Here is a 21,328-nt window from a genome sequence, read left to right as displayed (position 1 = left end):
GAAGTTTCACGCACTACATAATTTTAGATATGACCATCTGTGAGGCCTGAAAGGAATCCCAGTACCTGCAGTCTGGATAAGACAACTGTTTTCTTTTGAAATGTCTTTGTTTCTTCTTTACAATATCTTTCTCCAAGAACTCACTGGACATCCTTTATCATTGGTGCCTGACTCTCCTTTCTTGCAGGGAGGAAGATGAATACTCAGAACTGCGGTCAGAGCTCAGCCAGAGTCAACAAGAGGTCAATGAGGATTCCAGAAGTATGGACCAAGACCAGACTTCTGTGTCCATCCCTGAAAACCAGTCCACTATGGTCACTGCTGATATGGGTGAGTCTTCCCAAGCCACATGTCAGCAGGACTTTGGCTTCTGGGTTGCAAGAAGAACATTAGAAACACAAGGCAGCCTGAGTTAATATTTCATTACTCAAGGAGTTTGGGGAGTGGATGAAAACACATTCATTTTAATCCTGTGTTCACTGCCTTATTGGCCACAGTGAACTAGAGAGCTGAGTTAGCATTCTTTTTGATGGGAATATGATTCAAATGTGTGTCATTTTTGGTTGAAAATTCTAGAAGTGGGAACTGTGTTAAAAGACTGTTGCAGTATTCCTAGTCACAGTTCCTTCAGAGCTGCGAGAGTGGGAGTAGAAAGGATGGAACGGGTGGCGGAGCTTTGCAGAAGAAGGAGCCAAGAGGGTTTCAGCAACTGTGGTGTAAGGAGGAGAGGGATCTATAATGTCTTCAACACATTGATCCAAATGACTAAGAGAATAAGTGTGTTTCTTGGTGAGAAATTTGATTGAGAAATAAATTGAGAAATAGTTAATAATTATATTTGTACTCATAGAGAAATAGCCTAGTAGAGGCTATTTTAAACTGAAGGTCATGACCTATTACTGGGTTTGGGGATTAGATTTCTAAAGTCTTTCAGAAATGAAAGCAAGTAGGAAAGCAGTAGAGTTAGGTATTGTTGTTTCATGAACTTTGTTTACTGTATGCCAAATAGCATGAAAGTCAGAGCTGGAATGTTGTAAGCTGGTGGTTTGCTTTTTGCTTTGGAATGCCTGTTGGATTCTTGAGACAGACTGAGGTTGAGTATTTGCTATTGTCTGAGCCAAAGTGAGCTCTGTGATTGAATGGGTGCAAAGTCAGAAGAGTGAAACATTCCATGTCTTTGTTCATGTGTAGTAAGAGGTGGAGGAAGAGCCAGAAGAAGGATGAAAGTATACTGTGTTTTCATGAAACTGGAAATTGAGTTGGAAAGCAATCGACTGTTTTTAATTGACTATTGCACATATGTTTAATTATACATTCATATAAGTGTTATAACATCATGAATCATGGTACCATGAGAATATCAGAGAAATTTGATTCAGTCTAAGGTTCTAGGAAGTTCTGGATCTTGGAAGTAGCATGTGTACTAAGATCCAGAGAATCCGTGTCAATTAAGCAGCTCAAGGAAGAGGTGAGGCAGTTTGGTGAGGATGGGGAATATATACTGGAAGGGAAGCATCATTGTGATGTGAAGATGAGGGCTGGAGAAGTAGGGAGGGGCCAGGTCATTCAGAATCTTGTGGAACATGTTGGAATCTTTACTCCAAAGCATAAGAAGCTGCTAAAAGATTTAACAGTGTGGGGAGGCATGAGATTATCAGTTACACTGTAAATCACACCATAATGTGGAAAGCAAATCCATAGATCTAGTGTGTTGGGGAAACTAGTTAAGAAACCATTAAAAAAGTCTAGGCAAGCCAGATTGTTGCTAGAAATTGGATAATGACAGTTGAGATACAGAAAAGAAGATGGGTACAGAAAAATTGGGAAAGATTTGCTTAAGAACTGTGTTTTAGTTAGGGTTTCTGTTGCTATGAGGATACCATGACCACGGCAATTCTTTTTTACAAATTTTTATTAATGTGTATTAGTGTTTTGCCTGCACATATATCTATATGAGGGTGTTGGGTATTCTAGAACTAGCGTTACAGACAATTGAGAGCTGCCATGTGGGTGCTGGGAATTGAACCCTGTCCTCTGAAGAACACTCAGTGCTCTTAACTACTGAGCCGCCTCTCCAACCCCATAAAGATTTGTTTGTTTGTTTATTATGTATACAGTGTTCTGTTTGCATGCATGCCTGCAGGCCAGGAAAGGGTGCCAGATCTCATTATAGATGGTTGTGAGCCTCCGTGTGGTTACAGGAATTAAACTCAGGACCTCTGGGAGAACAGCCAGTGCTCTAAACTACTGAGCCACCTCTCCAGTCATGGCAATTCTTATAAAGGAAAACATTTAATTGGGGTTGCTTACAGTTCAGAGGTCCAATCCATTTCCATCATGGTGGTGTGCAGGCAGCCATGGTACCAGGAGAAGTAACCAAGTAGCCTACATCTTGACTTGCATGCAACAGAAAGTGGACTGACTGACTGGGCAAGGCTTGAGCATATATGTGACCTCAAAGCCTTCCTCCACAGTGACACACTTTCTCCAACAAGACCATACCTATTCCAATAACACCACACCTCCTAATAGTGCCGTTCCCTTTGGGGGCCATTTTCTTTCGATCTACCACCAACTGGAAGCAGGATAAACACAGATATGAAAGTGGATGTATCCTAAGATTCTGGTGTGCACAGTGCATGCATGTTGAGGCCATTCATCAATGTTGGAACATGGTGGGAAGGACCAGGTGATTTACTCTCAGATTTTTTTTTTAATTATTTTGTAGAGAGAAGAGAGGCAGGTGGAGTGCATCTAGATGCCTTTTGTGAGACATAAGTTGGGGTGTCTTGAGATACCTGGGCTACAGATATTTAAGAACACAGTAGATATTGAGATTAAGAAGTCAAACAGAGTGTCTGGGATACAGAAAACTCTTGGGGAGACATCAAGTTGTGACCAACACAGCAGAAGTTGATGTTCAGATAAGTGAAGTCAGCTGGAGACTGAGCCTCTGGGGCCACAGCTGCTAGCGGCACGCAGCAGGAGTCTGAAGCAGGGGTGCTCCTCTCCATTAGTTTCGGGGTAAATGATCATTCTTAGAATCCCCCAGAGTGTGAGTGCCATGCTGACTTTGTTGATGCAGTATTTTATTCCCTCTGATAAAACATTGAAATTGTAGATCATGTTGCTATCTGCCTGACTCGCCCATTAAACTCTGTTAGGCAGTGGTGTGGTGTTTCATCTCCTAGTCTAGGGCCTGGTTTGTGGCATATACTCAAAGACCCTATTGGAAAGAATGAATGATGCTATTGGCCTGTTTGTCTGAAGATGCTGGAAGAAATCGAGGGCAGATGCATCATGGTGTTAAGATCTGATGGGGAATTAGTGTTAAGCAGTCTGAAACGCTGAGAAGGCCGTATAATGGATTTAGCTGCATCCGTCACTGAGAGGTGTGCTTAAATGAGACCAGGTTACACTACACAACAGTGTGCACACCAGTGAAGATACAGCTTCAGGCTTAGCAGTTGGAAGATAAAATCTGAGGTCTGTGTTCAGCTCTTTGCTTTGTGCCTAGGCTCTCTCCCTCCCATGCATCTGAACCCAGGGTTCAGACTTGATGTTGTCACACACAGAGCCATCTGCCACCAGTCAACCCGTCAGGCAAAAGCCTCACAGGGCTAAGTTCAGATGAGCACTGTAATTGTCTCCACTCGCAGCCTCTTACTGTGCATTCCGGCTACAGCCACAGGCAGTCAAGCCAATTCAAACAGCCAGCGGTGTCTCCGTCACTGCAGAGGACCAGCCCTGCACTCACCCTGCATTTGCTTCTCTCAGATTGTATTTGATGGATTTCGTAGGTGACCCATCGTCTGACAAAGTCACATAATTAAGTTTGGGAAATGCAGGCACAAACCTACTTCAGCGGGCCTCTCTCCTGGGGCACGTCCCGGAGCGCCTGACATGACATGGCATCTGTCGCACTGATTCCCCAAGGCGGGAGCTCACAGCTGTCCGTCCACATGGGGAGGCATCTCCATTTTCCCTCATCATTCATCTCGAATTCTTCCTCCCATCCTGTGCCTCACTTGGAAATGTGTGTGAATTTTACTGGCAGAGCCTTTCCTGGCAGTCCTGTGCCTCTGCCAAGGACAGCGTGCATTCCCTGCTTGTGCAGAGGAATCTTTGGTCATCTTACAAACTCACTGTGTGCTCTGTTAGGTACCGGGACAGAAAGGCAGAAGCTGCCATCAGATGGCTGCACTCCCACGTTCAAACCTCTTAAACCTGGGCCGACTTCCAGACTCCTCACCACAGGGTCCCACGAAGCCCGTAGCTCCTGCCACCACACTCTGTGTCTGCTCCTCTCTGTTTGCCCCCCAGGCCTCATCACACTCCTGGTCTCCTACAGTCCCTTCAAGCTGACCAGATTCTGCCCTCCGGGGTGTGTGTGAACGGTCTCTTCTGGAGTACCCCTGGCTACAGCACACATGTAGCGTTCTCCTTCGCTCCGGTTCCCTTCTCATGTCTGCAGAATCACTCCTCATGCCATCTCTCCCTTCCTAGCAGCTGGCACTGTCTGAGGAAAGGCCGTGTTTGCTTTTATGTCCTTGCATCTTGCCAGTCGCTGTCTCACATGAGAAAGCAGGCTGTATGGAGCAGGCATTTTGACGACCTTGTATGCCAATCTCATGATGCCCAAGGACTCATCAAATATCCAAGTAGCAATGAATGCAATCCCTTGTCACAAGTCTTTGGAGGATGTGGATAGTTCGATAGAAAAGACCCACAGTCAGGGCAGGATCTGCAAGATGGGAGCCTGGGAGGAAACTTCACAGAAGCCTCGGCTGAGTGGATACTTGAGGATTAGATGGGAGTGGTGAGGTTGAGGAGGAGTCCGATATGAGAGGACTCTCTGTTGAGCCCTTGAAGAAGGCAGGCACTTCTGGGACAGACAACTTGGCAGAGCTCATTAATCTGCAGCGTAGAATATAGTCAGCGTGTTTGTTGATTGGACCTGGCTGCCTGCCTCTTATTCCTTTGCCATTTTCCAATTAAATTGCTTCAATAGGGTAAAAAGCTTCCATATATAAACACCATTATAGGAAATCATTAAAAAGCATCCATTTCATTATGGTTGCTATATTTGTGAGCCTGCATTAGGAACTCAGAGGCTTCTTCAAGCTGGATTTTAGATGCACTTTGCTGCAGTGGTTTTTTTTCTTTCTTTCTGGTTTACCAAAACAATAGCAGTAAGTCATCTGCTTGCTTCATCAAAAACCCATTTTCTTTTCTTTGCAATCGACACCTGTCAGAGCCTTGCCACCCCTCCTGGACAGTGACTGTTGAGCACTGTTCTAGGACCGGACGACTAAACAAGCAGCTTAGGCCTGGGCTCACCCCAGTCATCAAACGAAGGAGAAAGTTCCCAGCACGTGCACTTGAAAATGAGTTCTATTACTTCTTTCCAAATCTTGTCACACAGCTGTTTTGAAACTAACAGTGACTAAACAGAACCAAGGTGGGAATCGTCATTTACATTTTTTCTTTTCTGTATCTAGTGACACGTTGGAATTTGCAGATGAATTTAGCAGCTTACACGCTTTGATATAGGCTCTGGGTCAGGTATTTACATCCACTCCTTGTGATTGGTACTCGATTTGGAAGGAGACCCAAGTATAGATGAGTTCGAGGAAGGTAAGCCACTTTTCCAATTAAGAGGAGGTTTTGTTGGTGCCATGTCTCTATAGACGGCCCTGCTCCTGCGTACCTTGGACTGTTCGATGCCCACAGTTGCTGTTACAGCCTCTGTCCTTTGAGGTCTCAGCGCTGATGGGGGAATTACGGTAGCAGCTGCTTAATCACAGCACCTGGACTGTGTTATGTTTGTAATTGAATGAGATTTTGCTGATCTCAGGATGGAAAGCAGCACTCACAAGCCAGATCACGCCGCTGTGGCCACAGGACGGAGCCTGTGTACGCAGGGATGTGCGCGCGCATGCGCACGCTCATAGCATTACAAGTGTCTGAGTGGTATTCTCTGCAGAAGCCTCTTCTACTCGCTTCAGTAGTAGAACTACTGAGCCTTGCTGGTGCCATTGCTTGAAAAGAACGTCTCCCGTCTCCGACCGGACTGACCTTGTGTGAAGGCGCTTCTGGGTTAGGATCTGGAGGGCTCTTTTGAGTTCTAGTGAGAGACGGGCACATCGCTGGAACACATCGCAGCTCACGTTGGAATCCTTGCTTGTTGCTGTGATCAATCAGTGGTAGTTTCCCTTAGGAGGAGTCATTTTGGGAGGCCAGCCAAGGAGGAATTTGCACATAAAACCTGACTTTTTGGCACGGCTGTGACCGTGAAATATGTTGAATGTGAAAGTCAGATTTTCCTGGCTGGCTGCTGATGAGGTCTAATGGCTTCAGAAAGAAAAAAAAAATGTTTAAACGTGTCAAGTGCAGGGGGCCAGCGCAAGGTCTTTTCCTAAGGCAGCCTTTACATCTATAAGGCAGCTCTGGAGAACCTTGCTTCCTGGGGTAGCTGGTCTCCTGCCTTTCCCGTCACAGTAGAGTCAGACAGTCTGTAATGTGCTTGGAAGCTTTGGGAAGTCAGCTCCCATAAAGGCAGTGCTAGGCTGGTCTGCAATTGCAGTCTGATTAGTTGACATGACAAGGTTGAATCTTGTCTACCACATCTTCTTCTTTTCAATTATTATTTTGGGCAACTTAATTTCTCCCAGGAGGCTGGTGGTGAGTATCACCCTGAGGTCTGAGTTCTAAGTGTGGCTTTGAACACCGATTCAGTGGAAGCCTTACCAAGGTGACCTTTTCCCTGGAGGCTAGAACCTGGTCAGTTAAAAACTGTGTTTAAGAGTTATCTCAGTGGTTAGGAACACTTTTTGTTCTTCTAGAGGACCCGTGCTCGATTTTCACCCACATGGTGGCTTACGACCATCTGTAAATCCATTTCTAAGGGGTCCAACACCCTCCTCTGACCTCTGCAGATACCAGGCATCACTGTGGTACAGACGTACATGCAAAGCAAGACACCCATACACATACAATAAGAATAAACTAAAATAAAACTCTGTATAAATGTTAGCAGGGCTGAGTAACTGAAGTGGCCACCAGAAATCTTTCTAGACTTTTCCTTGAAGTAAATACAATTGAAAGTGGGAAAGACTGTGACTCTGTTTTAGTGTGCTGTGTTTTTCTCACATGCTACTGGTCAGTAAATTTTCAGCCTCCAGAAGAGACCTGGCTGTGGAATGGAAAGGTACTGATCTTCAAGGTTAACTCGGGACCGGCTCCCAGTGCTGTTGGGGTTATGAATTCCTCTTTTATTATAATAAGCATTCCTTGTTTTCTAAACACACCACATCTCCTAAGGTCGATTTATGTTTCCCTTCGTTGGAACTCATGACATATTTTGCCTTAAAACCAGACCAGGCTCTGAAAGCCTGTTTAGTCTATACTGGAAACAAAATCCAGGCCCTCACTAGTATTCCCATTCCTTGAGCCATGGTGGGAAGATGATTGCTCTAAGAAAGTATTTTATATTGCTGATGCTTGATTGCTAGAGCATGTGTGTGTATAACACACACACACACACACACACACACACCACAACACACACACATACTGAGCAGAGCGCTGGAGCTGCCATGGGTGACCAGTGTTGAGAAAGCACCCTTTGGACTGTCTTGGCATGGGAGTAGATGGTTGGGATTATAGAACTGCGTGGGAACCTATGACCGTGGCAGAGGGCCTCGCAGGCATAGTGAGGGGGTGTAGTTCATGTTTGATGTAGCTGATGTTTGATGATCTTTATGCCTTCATATTTACAACCACACTTGCTGTTTCACAGAAACAAACTGTCAGAAATCTAAAGACAGCAGCAAATATGAAAAAGAATTTCAGGCTGATAAAATATTGCTGAATCGGAGTGAAGATATAGCCTCCTTCTCACACAGAATTGAGATGTTGAGGGGATGGGAGTGGCTTGCTGTCCTGAGGACCCCCAGCCTGAATGTGCCTGCATCATGCCCCTTTGTCTGTGTCAGAGACACTTACTGGGGCCTTGCCCTACATCGAAGGGGGATCTTTGTGGTGGTATCTGTATGAAATCAAGACCTTTGAGTAGCTACACTATTTCAGCTTTCTTGTTTAGGATGCTGCCATAACCCAACCCCTTCCCAACATTTTATTTTGAGAGACTTCAGATCTCATAAAAATGGTCTAGCGAACGCCTGAAGTAATAAGGGCGGCGGCGGGGCTGCGTCCCCAACACCCCGGCCGCCTGCCCAGCTAGCTTATGCCGCGAAATAATTACACGGACACTGTATTCCTCCAAACACTGCCTGGCCCATTCTCTTCTAGGCTAATTCTCACATATTAATTTAGCCCATTTCTAATCATCTGTGTATGGCACCCCAAGGTGCGCTTACCGGGGTGATTCTAGCCTAGTCCATCCTGGGTCGGAGCTTCATCCCAGGAGCGGGGCATGGCGTCTCTCTCAGGCATCTGCTCCCGAGAGAGCTGTGGAGTCTCTGAGCTCACTTCCTCTTCCTCCCAGCATTTTGTTCTGTTTACTCCTCCCACCTATCCTCTAACCAATAAAATGGGCCAGGGCAGTGCCTTTATTAGCCAATGACCTTCCTCCATCAAACGCCCATGAACTCTTGGTCTAGATTAACTATAGAGGGTTGTTAGTACTCGTGTAGATCTCCCCAGCTGTCACACGAAGGCCTTTCGTTGTTTAATCCAGGTCCAGTCAAGGCTCACAGGCTGTGTTTGCTGATCGTGTCTCTCACCACTCCCTCCTGGACTCTGGAACAAGTTGCTGATATTTTGGAAACTAGTGCGATGCTATCTTATTCTGGGTGGGGCGATTGCTTTCTAATTAGATTAGAAGTTAGGGTTTTGTTATCGTTGTGCTGTTATTGCAAGAACATATGTGGGTGATGGTTGTGTCTCCATCATCTTTATGAAGTCCCAAGAAGTCCCTAGTGTCAGCTCCTTTTGTTGGTGGTGTCTTGATGTTTTAAGACTCTGTTGATGTGCTTCTTGTAAGTCCTCTTAGCTTCAGTTGGCACAGGCATTGCGGGCTAAAGTAGATAATGCAGATGCTTCCTTTTTCCCCCTCAGCACTTCTCCTGGCCATTCAGACTTGAAAGTCTATTGAATAATTTTTATGTTGTATGTTTTTTCTGTGGACCAATATCAAGAAAACAAGGCTTTAGCTTTAGATCTGTGGAAGGGTCGGACTGTTACATCCCCAGGATGGAGCGTCACAGCTCTTCACACAAATTTGTATTCATGCTCAGAAAATGTTTGGTGTGTATATATATATATATATGTGTGTGTGTGTGTGTGTGTATATATATATATATATATTCACATATATGTTCTGTTATGTTTTCTGTAGTGCTAAGGATTGAACCCGTGTCCTTTCACATTTTTAAGCTGTATTCCCAGTCCCATTTCATGCACTTAAATTGCTCTACACCAGGCATGATGTGTGGCCAGTCAGTACAGAGATGTGGGCAACATGCTGACTCCTAGGAGGGGTCCCCACATTCTAGCCCAGCATACCTGCACCCGCTTCTGTTAAGTTTACTGTAGCTAATAATCTCTCACCTCGCTGGATGTTTTCACCTCAGAGAGCCTAATTGAGGGCCCTTTCCCATTTGTAACAGGTCACTTGTTCTTAAATTTGATGATACCTGATTAATAAGTAGGCAAAAAAAAAAAGGCTATGTTTTGACTCATGACCTTAAACAAGTCTTTCCTTTATTTCACACTTGGAACCCATCTGCTGTTTATCAACTGCCTCCTCTGTACCCAGCATTGTGAGCATCTAGGAACACATTGAGTAAGGGCTGTCTCTGTTCCAGGGGCACAAGGGATTGTGGGAAATTGGCTGCCTCCATTAGGTGCCTCTTAGAAAATGGGATTTCAGAGCAAAACTTAAATAAAAGACCAAAAGTAAAGAGAAACAAGGTACTCTAAACTAAATAACTACCTGGACCCTTCCTGTGAGACAAAATATAGAACCTCAGTAATGTATACATTTCTAGTCAGGAATCGTGTTTTGAAAACAGATCCTTGATAAAAAAAGAAAGGCTACTCAGAACCTGGAAGACCCCGGATGTGTTTTAACACTGAACCCATTTATGTGGGTTAGGATTTTCCCGGTGGTTTAAAAATCAGCAGCATTTTTTAACCTTGTTGAAAAGGAGCCGGTTCTGGTCTGTAGTTTTTGCTGTCAATTCTGGATATAAACTTACTTGGTTCTGAGAGAGAACTAAGCAAGCCATAGTCGCACACCAAGAAGTGTCTAATCGGGCGAGAAGGCTGGTGGGGGTGAATAGCGTCTTACATCTTTGTCAGATCTCTAAGTTATATGGCCCTTCACTTAAACAGTGACAACGCAATCTAAGACTCTAAATCAGTGATAATCAATTAACTTTTCTAATACTAGACTCTAACACAGTTCCTCATGTGGTAGTGATTCCCCAAGCATAAAACTGTTTTTGCTGCTACCTCATTACTGTAATGTTGCTCCTGTTATGAATCATAATGTAAATATCTGTTTTCTAATGGTCTTAGGCAACCCCTCTAAGAGGGCCATTTAGACCCCAAGGGGTAGGGACCCTCAGGTTGAGAACTCCCATCCTAGATCTCAGGAAACTAGAACCTGACTGTTGACTCTCCAGTTCCTACCAGACTCTGACTAGGGAAAGTTACGTTTAGAGATGATAGCAAAATATAGGAGGAGCTTCAGACCCGAACAGAGGGGGACAGCCATACTTGTTCATCCCAGCCTTGGTGCATCATGGAGGCACCAAGTCTGAGGGGTCAGCCGCGTACTGCTCTAAAGGCTGCCATGCCGGGTCTTGCAATTACAGACCCAGTATTCCAAGAATAAATTGTATAAATCCAAGTATAAATTGTAATGAACTTTGGATGATAACCATGAATCAAAACCCACTTTTAAATTTAAAACAAGGGAAGTTCCAGACACACTGAAGCTTGCCAGGTCTCTAGACACATCATTGGCCACTATAGGCAGGTTTGCATCTTCTAGTCCAAAGAAAGGTCTGTTCTGTTTATCCCTCCATGTCCTGTCTCACTGTTAAAGAAAATTAAATATCAGAGGCCAAATGCTTAGGCATAAAAAGAAACTTTGAGACCTGCATACCCGTGACACAGGTGGAGAGACAGTCACATCACGTCACGATACAGATGAAGTCCATGTACCCAAGTTCTTGCAGATCTATAGCCAAGCACACAGTCTCTCTTATGAAGCTGGAATACTTCCTCCCTACTGACAGGAGATAATTCACTCTTCTTCTGGCGGCCAGAAAGCTCAGGGCTCAACAGACAAAATCAGCCCCTGCAGCTGTGCTGTTGTGGGTTCGCTTCCAAAGGTTCCCCTCGTCCTGCTGGCTGCTCTTGGCTGTTATTTGTAGCGGCTTGTCAAAAGCTACTTCTAGTTTTTTTCCTTCATTATTATTTGCAGTTACTTGTCAGAAACTACCTCTAGTTTTTACTTGAAGGAATGATATAAACAAGCCATGTTAAAGATATTGTCTTTGATACAGAGGGTGTCCTGTCTCGCAGAGGTAAAGCAGGCCATCACTCCACCTTCTCTATAGGAAGCTTAGCATGGCTGAAGTCCCCGCCATGCCGCCCTTTGCCGGAGGTGCTGCATGTGTGGCTTGTAGTATTAACAAGTCAGTTGCTGAGCTTTCCTGGATCTTTTTTTCTTCTGTTCCTTCACCTCAACCCAGACAGTTTTAATGAACAGCCCCTCAGCTCCCTTCTGAACCAAGCATAAACTTGAAAGTGATGTTTTCTATTTCCTGCACACTTGTTAGCTTTTATGTTCCAAGTTTATATACTGAAATATATTTATTATTTTGTCATTTATATATTTATATGTATGTGTGTGTGTATAATGTAAACACACACATGCATCATGGTAAACATTTTTAAGTGAACAGTTCAGACGTTTTAAGTGCACCCACAGTTTTATGACCATCACCATTATCTTCTTTTCTTTCCTAAACCCTGCACACATGGAACAGTAACTGCCTAATTTATCCTTCCCAGGCTCTCTCTGTCTCTACACATTTGCTTCTTCTAATCATCTCACAAAAGCAGAATCGTTGTCCCTGGCTTATTTCATGTGACATGATGTTTTTAAGGTTCATTCACATTCTCGTCCTGGAATTAGCATGCCAACCCTTTACTTTCTCAGAGTAATTTCACAGCTAATATTCCCCATGCATCTGCCCTCTATTGGTTCTTCTGGCTCTTAACTAAGAAACCAGTGTGCAGGCTTGTGGTTGGATGCCCAAAGAGCCCTATTCTGGTTGCAGTAGTAGTTGGTGACGTGGCCCTGATCATAGGAAGTTTCTGTCATGGTTCCTACGTGGGTGACTGAGCTAAAGTCGTCAAGTCTCGATGACTCCTGTGAGCTGATGAGACTGGAGCTTTGCCCTAGTGACCTGAGCATTGGACGCCTTGCTTAGCTGTGAAGTGTGCTGACTTTGTTCTGTGAATACCACCTCGCGGAGGGACCTTCTCTGTCTGCAACCCCTTCATGTTACCGTTGATGTCTTTGCATGAAGATGGAAGGTCCAGTTTCTGCCTGGAGTGAGAGTGTGCCAAAAGATGAAGTTTGTGGTTATTATAGGTGACTATTTGGAAAGATATGCTACCAGCTCCCATTGGTCCTGTCTGGAGCAGCACCGATAAATGAGTGAAAGCACAGGGGTCGATGTTTGGTGATGGGGCCTCACCCCCAGCACCCCGCATCTGTTCCTGCTAGCCAGACCACCTTGCCTTCCCTGCGTCTCCAGATGGGGCACAGTGGCAGAGTTCAGTGGCATGTCTGTAGATAACTGGTGGGGTGCGTATAAATAACAGACTGGGGTGGGGTTGGGGGGCTCCTCATCTAGCAGGTACACAACTTTGTAGTTCTCCTTTCAGAACAGAGGGACACAGACTATTTTAAATATATTCATTTAAATGTGAGGTCTCATGTCCTCTAGACTGCCTCAAACACACAACATAGCTGAAGATGGCCTCACCCTCTCCAGGGCTGGGTTTACCAGTAGACACCAGTATATCAGGTTCTATATGTTCACTTAAATGTCCCTCTCCCATTATTCTTCTGACTGTCCTGTGTGACACTGTGCTCTCTTGGGGACATTTCCAGGCTACAGGCAGGTCCCTGAGAGAAGGACTTTGGTGTGGCCATTGTGCTTTTGTGAGCCTATCGGAATCAAGGACAGTCTCTTGTTCATCTAGGAACTGTGCTTCCAGACTGTGGTCAGGGCTCAACCACTGTCCAACAATGAGAAATGCTGCCCAAACCCGGCTCCTGCTCTTCCTTCTGTTCCTCGGGGCCTGGACGCCACCTTGTAGCTCTACTCTGGAGAACCGTTTAGAAGACAGACACATCGAGCCTGACTCACACACCGTCGGTGGACGGTGTGATCACAGTGTGGAGTGGCTGAATATAAGCTCCTTTTTCTCTTCGTCACACACACACAGATCTGGGAATGCGTGTTCACCCAGCTCTGGATACCAGGGAACCTGCACCTGAGCGGGAATGGTCTTTCAGAGACTGCTCTGTGTGTTGGCAGCTGCTCCATGCTTGGACCCCTTTGCCTCAATTTGGGGCTAAGCCCCTGTTTGTCCTGTCCAGGTGAACTGGTGTGATGCATATCTCCTCTCCCCACAGTTAGCATCTCCCGTGCGTAATGAAGAAGAGCTTAAGGCCTACGTAAAGTATGCTGGTGCTGACTGTCTTGTTTCTCTGTGGTGCTGACTCAACTGTGTAGCGCTGATTTTTTTACTCTTTTAAATTGCTTTTGATTGCCTACCCTGTTCTATTCTGAGATGCCGTGATGAGGAAGACCAAAGTCCCTTCTTTCATAGAAGCATGTGTTTTTAGAAGGGAAAGATAATGAACATACATGTTAGATCAGATAGTAATGTTTCCTGCAAACACAGCAGGACAATGGCAAGGGGACCAGGCAGAGTTGGGAGATGGAATCCCCGTGCTCCAGATAGGAGGACCTTGGTGGGGAAACTGCATGGTAAGTGGAAAGGAGCGTAGGTAGAGGAACATCTGGGAGAGATCAGAGCTGGACATCTCCTCGGGATAGAGAGAAGCCAGGCAGTAGGAAAGAGCAACAGGACAGAGGAGCAGAGGGCCAATCTCGGGATTCTACCAGCCTGCACATTAGAACCATCTGAGGAACTGAAAACATTTCCGGCATCTAGGCCCCACCCCAGAAATTGTGGTTTAATTGGTCTGGGGTGGGGCCCTGGCATTGGCATTTTATAAATGCTCCCCAAGGAATTCCATGGTGCAGCCTGGGCTGAGGACATGAGTCTCCAATATGCAGAGCTTTTAATGACCATGGTAAGGAGTCTGATCATAGGTTAATGGTAAGGGGTAGGGGGAGCCATTGAACAGTTTGGCCTAGGAAGGTACCATCGCCTGCCTTTAAAAAGAGTCTCACTGTAGCTACAGTGTAGCAGGTGGGTGGAGTTATTAAAACAACCAGCTTGAGAAGGAATGGCGCTTTGGGGAACAGTGATATCAGCGGAGAGTAAGAACAGTTGCTCAGTTCAAGGATAAGTTTTGGAGGTTATAGTGACAAGGTGGATTGGAATTAGATGCGACACAAAAGGGCATCAAGGTTGCCTCAGAGTTGACCTGAGTAACTGGCTTGTTGGCGGGCTCCATTCACAGAGGTGGGAGAGATAGGAAGAAGCTACTTTGAGAGGATGGGACCTTTGTTAGAGTAAAAGCCTTCTGCTGGATTGTTCTCTAGGTTCTGGAAACTAATAGATGTGGGCAGTCAAATGAGGTTGGTTAAAAGGTCCTGAGAAATCTACTTTCTATAATGTTGAACATTTTCTCCAAGTGCTCCAAAGCTTAGCAATAAAAGCAGTTGTCTTGTTAGTGCATTGAGCCTGTAACCAGAAGGGAGATTGGGAAGATACCAGCTTCTTGCATTCAGGACACAGGCTGGATTTAGGAGAAGGATTCACTTGGGAAGACTGTAGTATCCTTCTTGCAGAACTTGCTACAATAATTGGAGGTTATGGTAATATACAGGATTTGGAACAACAGGTAGAAGAATGGTTTTTGATTTTTAGAGGGATTTTTGTTCACAAAAAACTATTTTATAATATGTATCTAACTCATATTATAATTTTCTTTCCCTGACCAGACTCTAGAATCCAGAAGTTTAATAGTAACCCAGATTGTTAAAATAAAATTATTAGAATTGTTTACATTTATATAGATAACTTGTTAGAAGTTGGTTATTCCCCAGTGGAGGAAATGGATTAAATTGTATAGGTGGAGCATTGTCAGGTGATGTATGGGGGGCAGGAGCAGGGGGACTTGAAGCTTTTTGAAGACAGGAATAGTTCTTACAGTTTTTGTTTTTTTAATATCTATTAGTGATGCTTGTTCTGAGTTTTTGTTGTTGTTCGGTGAAGTTATGAGACCTTTATTGAACTTCTGGAATCGGTGTTGGTCTGAATGGCTGAGCAAGGGAGTTTGAAGTCCCTTCTGGGGCACTTTGCTCTTACTAGCAAAACTCAATGTGGTTGCCTTTGATTGAAAGGCAAGAGAATTCTGAGTGGCGCAGGTATTTAGAAAATGGCCAAAGTCTAAAGGTTTGTATTGGCCGCAAGCCTCGGGCAGCAGCCAGTGGAATGGGGCTGGAGGATGCTGACTTTGGGAATGCCGTACTTCATTGTTCTTCCGTTGCTCCCAAATGGTCCCCTTCTAGTAAAAGAAACTGAGAACATTCATTGCCAGTCTGCCTGTTTAATGGATTTTCTCCTCATCCCCTCTCAGATAACTGCAGTGACCTGAACTCGGAGCTGCAGAGGGTCCTGACGGGGCTGGAGAGTGTTGTCTGCGGCAGGAAGAAGAGCAGCTGTAATCTCTCTGTAGCCGAGGTGGACAGGCACATTGAGCAGCTCACCACAGCCAGCGAGCACTGTGACTTGGCCATTAAGGTGGGCCTCCCTCCCCCTCCGCTTGGTTTTCTGAGGTTAGGGAGGAGAGAGTGCAGACAACTTTCCTGGCGTTAGGCTTTCTTGAACACCTATCAGTCCCTGAAAGTCATACAATCATATTGAGCCATCAGCTAGAAGCAGGAGCCCTATAAATATTTGTTGGGCTAAATTATGTGGGGGGGGGCATATCAACAATGATCAACATTGGCTTTTCACTAAAAAGGGTGATTTACTTGGAAACCATCACATCAGTAGCATTAAACTACGTCACTTCAGTGTGGTGCACCCATACTATTTTTCTTTCCTTTTCTTTTTGAGACAGGGTCTCATTATGTAGCCCCAGCTCACCTGGAACTGTAGACCAAGAAGTCTTAAATTCATAGAAATCTACCTGCCTCTGCCTCCCAAGGGCTGGATTATGCACCATCACACCCAGCCGCTATATAGTATTCTTGTGTTGCAAGATGCCCTTAGATGCTTTCTTGCAGATTTAAGGTTTCTAGAACCCATCTTTGTGAGCTTGCAGTCTGTGCTGCTGGAGGAGGGAGGGATAAGGGTCTGGCTGAGTCACCCCATTCCCAGCCAGTGTATCTGGATCTTGACCATGCCTTTGACCTATGTTCCCTCTTTCTTCTGAGAAAAGACTGAGTGAGAAAAAGAATTCATAGCATGTGCACCGCCTTGCCTCTTTGGGAATATTGGGAAAGGCAGGCCCTTCTTGATCCTGGGCCTCAGGTGTCTTTCTTTTACTTCGTTGTGGCTTAGTGACCTAGCCACCCACACTGACATGTCTTACGGGAACCTGTATGAAGGGACAGTCCAGCCCCCAGTTTCTGTCGGGAAGAATTCCGGATTGCCCAAGAGGGTGGTAGTGCCTATGGGTGAGTCATAAAGTGCATGTCTGGTTCAGCTGCCTTTCTTTCCACTTTTCCTCATCTTTGTGGCAGTGGATAGGTGTTAGGATTTGCCATGAGGGGAAGCAGTCACTAACTGGTGCTTCTTTCTCTGGAGTCTCCCAAATCCCAGATTTGATTGTCTTGACATCTAGGGGGCTAGCTTTGGCCTCAGCGTCTGGGACGGACAAAGATTTCTGGTAACTAGTTATGGAGAAAGCAGAGCCGAATAGACTGTCCTGGATTTGAAAGGAAGGACAAGGCGCCACATGCGGACAGAGGCAACAAGGTTTGGGTGCCTGTCTTCCTCAGGGACCTGGCGTGGGTGACCCGCTGCTGTGTCTTTAGTGTTGGGAATCTTCTGTTTCTCATCACTATGTGTTCCCTCTGCTCAGCCTTTCCTCTTCTGTTTAAAAGCCAGCCGGGCCATGCTCTTTGTAAAGGACAATATGAACAAGTAGTTCCCAGAGCAAGCAGAGAATGGTCTTCCTAATTGTATGTGTCTTCCCGATCCTTCAGTCATGTGTCTAAAATGGAAATTTTGAAAGAACTTTCCAAATACTATTAAGATTTTCTTCTACTTGGTTCACATCCATTTCATTAGCTAAATGCATCTCTGCTCTCTGAGGAGCCTCCACCAAGGGCCCACGCTTTTCCTGTGTCACCAAAGCTTTACTTTTGTCCTTGCCATCCTGGGGCTGCACCTCATTCACACTACCCAAATGCCCGTGTGACATCCGGAGCGCGGACTGGTGATATGACCTGCCTCCTTGCTGAGCTGGCTCATGGAAGGCCTGTAATTTAGGAAACTTGCAATTAGACTTTGTGCACATCCTGCAACCTCGTGTTAGTCACTGCATTATCGGGATCCCTCCCTGCCCTGCTGCCTCTATGCAAATTGACCAGCTCTGGAGCTCCTACAGGAAAATCAACATTGTGTGGGGTACCACACACAGATTCAGCACCAAGAGGGGATCTTGTTGTCCTTAACTCTGGGGACTGCTGAGTAGTACAAACTATGATGCAGGCAAGTGACAGCATCCTCTGAATCTGAGCAGAGAATGACCAAGTGGTGTCACTGTGTACATGGGGCTCTCCACCCCACTCCTGGGTTCACAAGCTCCTTCCTGTCCCCTTTCTGCAAGACGGCTAGCGTGGCTTTGATGTTTGACTGTGTTTTTCAGACAGTGGAGGAGATTGAGGGAGTTCTTGGTCGGGACCTGTATCCCAACCTGGCTGAGGAGCGGTCCCGGTGGGAGAAAGAGCTGGCTGGGTTGCGGGAAGAGAATGAAAGCCTGACGGCCATGCTGTGCAGCAAAGAAGAGGAGCTGAACCGGACCAAGGCCACCATGAACGCCATCCGCGAGGAGCGGGACAGGCTCCGAAGAAGGGTGAGTGTTCAGACAGTCCTGGCTTCGGCCTGGGCGTGGGGAGGTGGGCAGGTGTGCACGCAGAGCCAAGGGCATCTGAGGCAAAGATTCTAGAACCTGGAATCGTAAGGAATCTCGGTCTTGGTAATCACTAGGCCATTCCAATTCTGAAATCATTCATCAAGGATCCTTAGGGTAGAACTAAGATGATAAAAACACTCTTCTCAGGAATCCTAAACGCATAGATGGCAGAATTATGTCAGGGCTGCAGGTCTCAGTCTCCTCCGGGATGTGCATCTTCTGCTAGCTCAATTAAATATTTTGTTAAGACAGTCTGACGAAGGTGGTGGTGGTGTACACTTTTAATCCCAACGCTTGGAAGGCAAAGGCAGGTGGATTTCTGTGAGTTCAAGGCCAGCCTGGTCTACAAGAGCTAGTTCCGGGACATGCTCCAAAGCTACAGAGAAACCCTGTCTTGTGGGGTTTCTACAAGAAACCCTGTCTTGAAAAAAGAAAAAAATTAAAAAAAATAATTTTTTTAAAAAGTACGGTCTGATATTTTCATAATTGGAAAACATAGACATTTCCTTTTAATTTTTTCCACATTTTTTCTTTAACTGTATAGTAGTTTCTCTCATTTATATTGAATAATATAAAAATCTCTTCTTGCTGGGTAGTGGTGGTGCACACCTTCAATCCCAGCATTTGGAAGGCAGAGGTAGGCAGATCTCTATGAATTTGAGGCCAGCCTGGTCTACAGCACTAGTTCCAGAACAGCTAGGGCTACACAGAGAAACTCTGTCTTGAAAAACAAGCAAACAAAGAAGCTATTATAACTGTATGCATCTACGGGTGGCTGTGTACTTGCGTGTATGCAGGGATGCACGTGCATTTTTGTAGTGTGCACATGTGTGGGTGTGTACAGGTGTATGAGAGAGAGTGGCAGGGGTGCCCTGGTCTCCCCAAGAGGACCCACAGTGGTTTGAAAACTACAGTGACAGGACGTATTTCTGCCACTGAAGATGCTGGTGTTCCAACAGCGAAGCATTGGACCAACTTTTCCAAAGATGCTGTCAACTGTGATTGGACTGAGGATGGAAGAATTAATTCTTCTATCAGAAACCATCCTTTCTCAACTTCACTTTGAATTGCGAAGCTTGCTTTCCTTTCAGTCTCAACTGAGGCAGTACAGGAGGTGGCTCCCCAGCTGTCCTCTGCCTGGTGATTCAGCACATGGAGTTCAATGAGGGGCTTGTAGGAGGCTAATGGACCATTAACATTGCTGTGTCTCCTCAACCTGGGAAGTAACTTGTTCTTCATTAAGGTTGGCGTGTGTAAATCATTCTGGTTTTTAAAGATGTTTTTATTATTTTAATTATGTAGGGGTGTGTGTGTATATGTGTACTCATATGTGAGTATTTGCCCTTGAGAGAGTACAGATGCCTGTAGTGTCAGCCAGAAGAGTTGGGATTACAACCATGGGTGCTGGGAGCTGAACTCTGGTCCTCTGGAAGAGCAGTAAGCCAGCAGTAACTGCTGAGCTTTCTCTACTTCCAACCATTCTGTTTATACTCTGTCTGTAAATATTCTTAATTTTCACTGGGTGGAGATATGGAATAAATTACTGGTTTTGGTTTTAAAGGTTGTCAGCTCTATCCCTCGTTGTGGGTGATGTCATAATTAAGGAGCCACTCTCCTGCCTCTATCTAGACAACATCTCTCTGAACTCAGAGAAGCGTGTTTCTAGAACCCAGCTGTATCTGATACTCCCTACGCGCGTGGGGGCTGTAAACCTCCCAGTCAGGAGAGGCTGTGTCTGGGGATCCTGACAAAGTTGACTTAGCATGGAGGCCTACCCCACCTGTAATTTCCTGGGTCACGCTCCCGATCTCTATGACTGATAGTCTAATAAGTGTGTGCTGATGGTGCATGTTTTGCAAGGGAAATGCTGGCCTTCACTGTAACCATATATTGTGATTTTTCCCTCTAACATGGGTTAGTGAAGCATAAAGAGCCCTTGGTTGTAACTAACAAGGAAAAAAAAAGTCAGTCTCCCCTCCATCCAGAGGTTTTTTTTTTTTTTTTTTTTTTTTTTTTTTTTTTTTTTTTTCTGGCTCTAGGCCACCACTAAAAGCCCCAGAAGCAGACTGCTTGGAATCACAATCTGACCTACAAAGGTGCTTGTGAGTCTTTGGCAAGATCCCTGACCTGTCAGGGCCTGTTTGCTTCATCATGAAGATGATGATGATACGGGTGCAGGGTGATTAAATACCACTCCCGGAGTAAACTACATTGTGGTCAGCATGCAGTAAACGCTTGAAAACGAGCGGCAGGTGTTTTAAATGAAATCGAGATTGAGTGATATGGAAGGTTTTCCTTTACATCTTCTCTTTATCATAAGACGCCTTCAGTGTTTGAATATCTCTAACCCTGACAATGACAATTCAGGGTAAATATCTGCACATGTGAGCACATACACATTTCAGTCAAAATTTGTATCAGTTTTTACCCTTTTGTTTGTGCCTTTTGTCATAATTTATATAATTTATATAACGTGCACCTCATTTATCTCCAAACAGCAAAGTTTGAAGGATTATTTCTTCAAACGTATTTACCCTGGAATTGGGTTAACTTCACTTCTAGACAATTGTGAATCTTAAATAATTTTCTAAATGCTTTTGAATGTTAGGGTTTTTTTTTTTTTTTTTTTTTTTTTTTTTTTTAGACTTTAAATACTGGAAGACGTCCAGCCCACATCACCCAGCGCATGTCATTTTCCCAAAGAGAGGGGTCTGTCTCTTGTGGTCTAATGTTTGCCTGGTCTTAGTCTTTGAGAGGGAATAAGGTTTAATTTCCTTCTGGTCTCTTTGAGTGTGCATAATCTATGGCTGTTTTGCCTTTCTGTCTCTGTTGCAGCTCTGAGCTCACAATTCATCAATGTTGCCTGGAAAGCAATTTGGGCCATATATTTTCCCTTTGCTCATCTTCATTGCTTAGACGTTGACGAGATCAATGAAACTGGTGCTTGTCCCCTGCCTGCAATTAAACCAAGTGCCCTCCATAGGTCTT

At 45.1% G+C, this 21,328-nt stretch overlaps 1 protein-coding gene across 2 annotated transcripts in view; it reads left to right on the top strand.

Moving 5' to 3' along the window:
• Window positions 1–21,328, top strand: part of LOC121442232 (colorectal mutant cancer protein) — a 368,334-nt gene that overhangs the window by 294,980 nt on the left and 52,026 nt on the right. For both annotated transcript variants that reach the window (XM_041643697.1, XM_041643696.1), the window contains 3 exons: window positions 188–330; window positions 15,833–15,996; window positions 18,074–18,280. In XM_041643697.1, the coding sequence (XP_041499631.1) occupies window positions 188–330; window positions 15,833–15,996; window positions 18,074–18,280 (514 nt within the window). The remainder of the gene's footprint in view (window positions 1–187; window positions 331–15,832; window positions 15,997–18,073; window positions 18,281–21,328) is intronic.

This window comes from Microtus oregoni, unplaced genomic scaffold, assembly GCF_018167655.1.
Source record: "Microtus oregoni isolate MIOR12 unplaced genomic scaffold, Mior012 000088F_ref0000325, whole genome shotgun sequence".
In the NCBI taxonomy this organism is placed as follows: domain Eukaryota; kingdom Metazoa; phylum Chordata; class Mammalia; order Rodentia; family Cricetidae; genus Microtus; species Microtus oregoni.
Note: the sequence above shows the minus strand (reverse complement) of the source record. Positions and strands in the feature narration are given on the sequence as shown.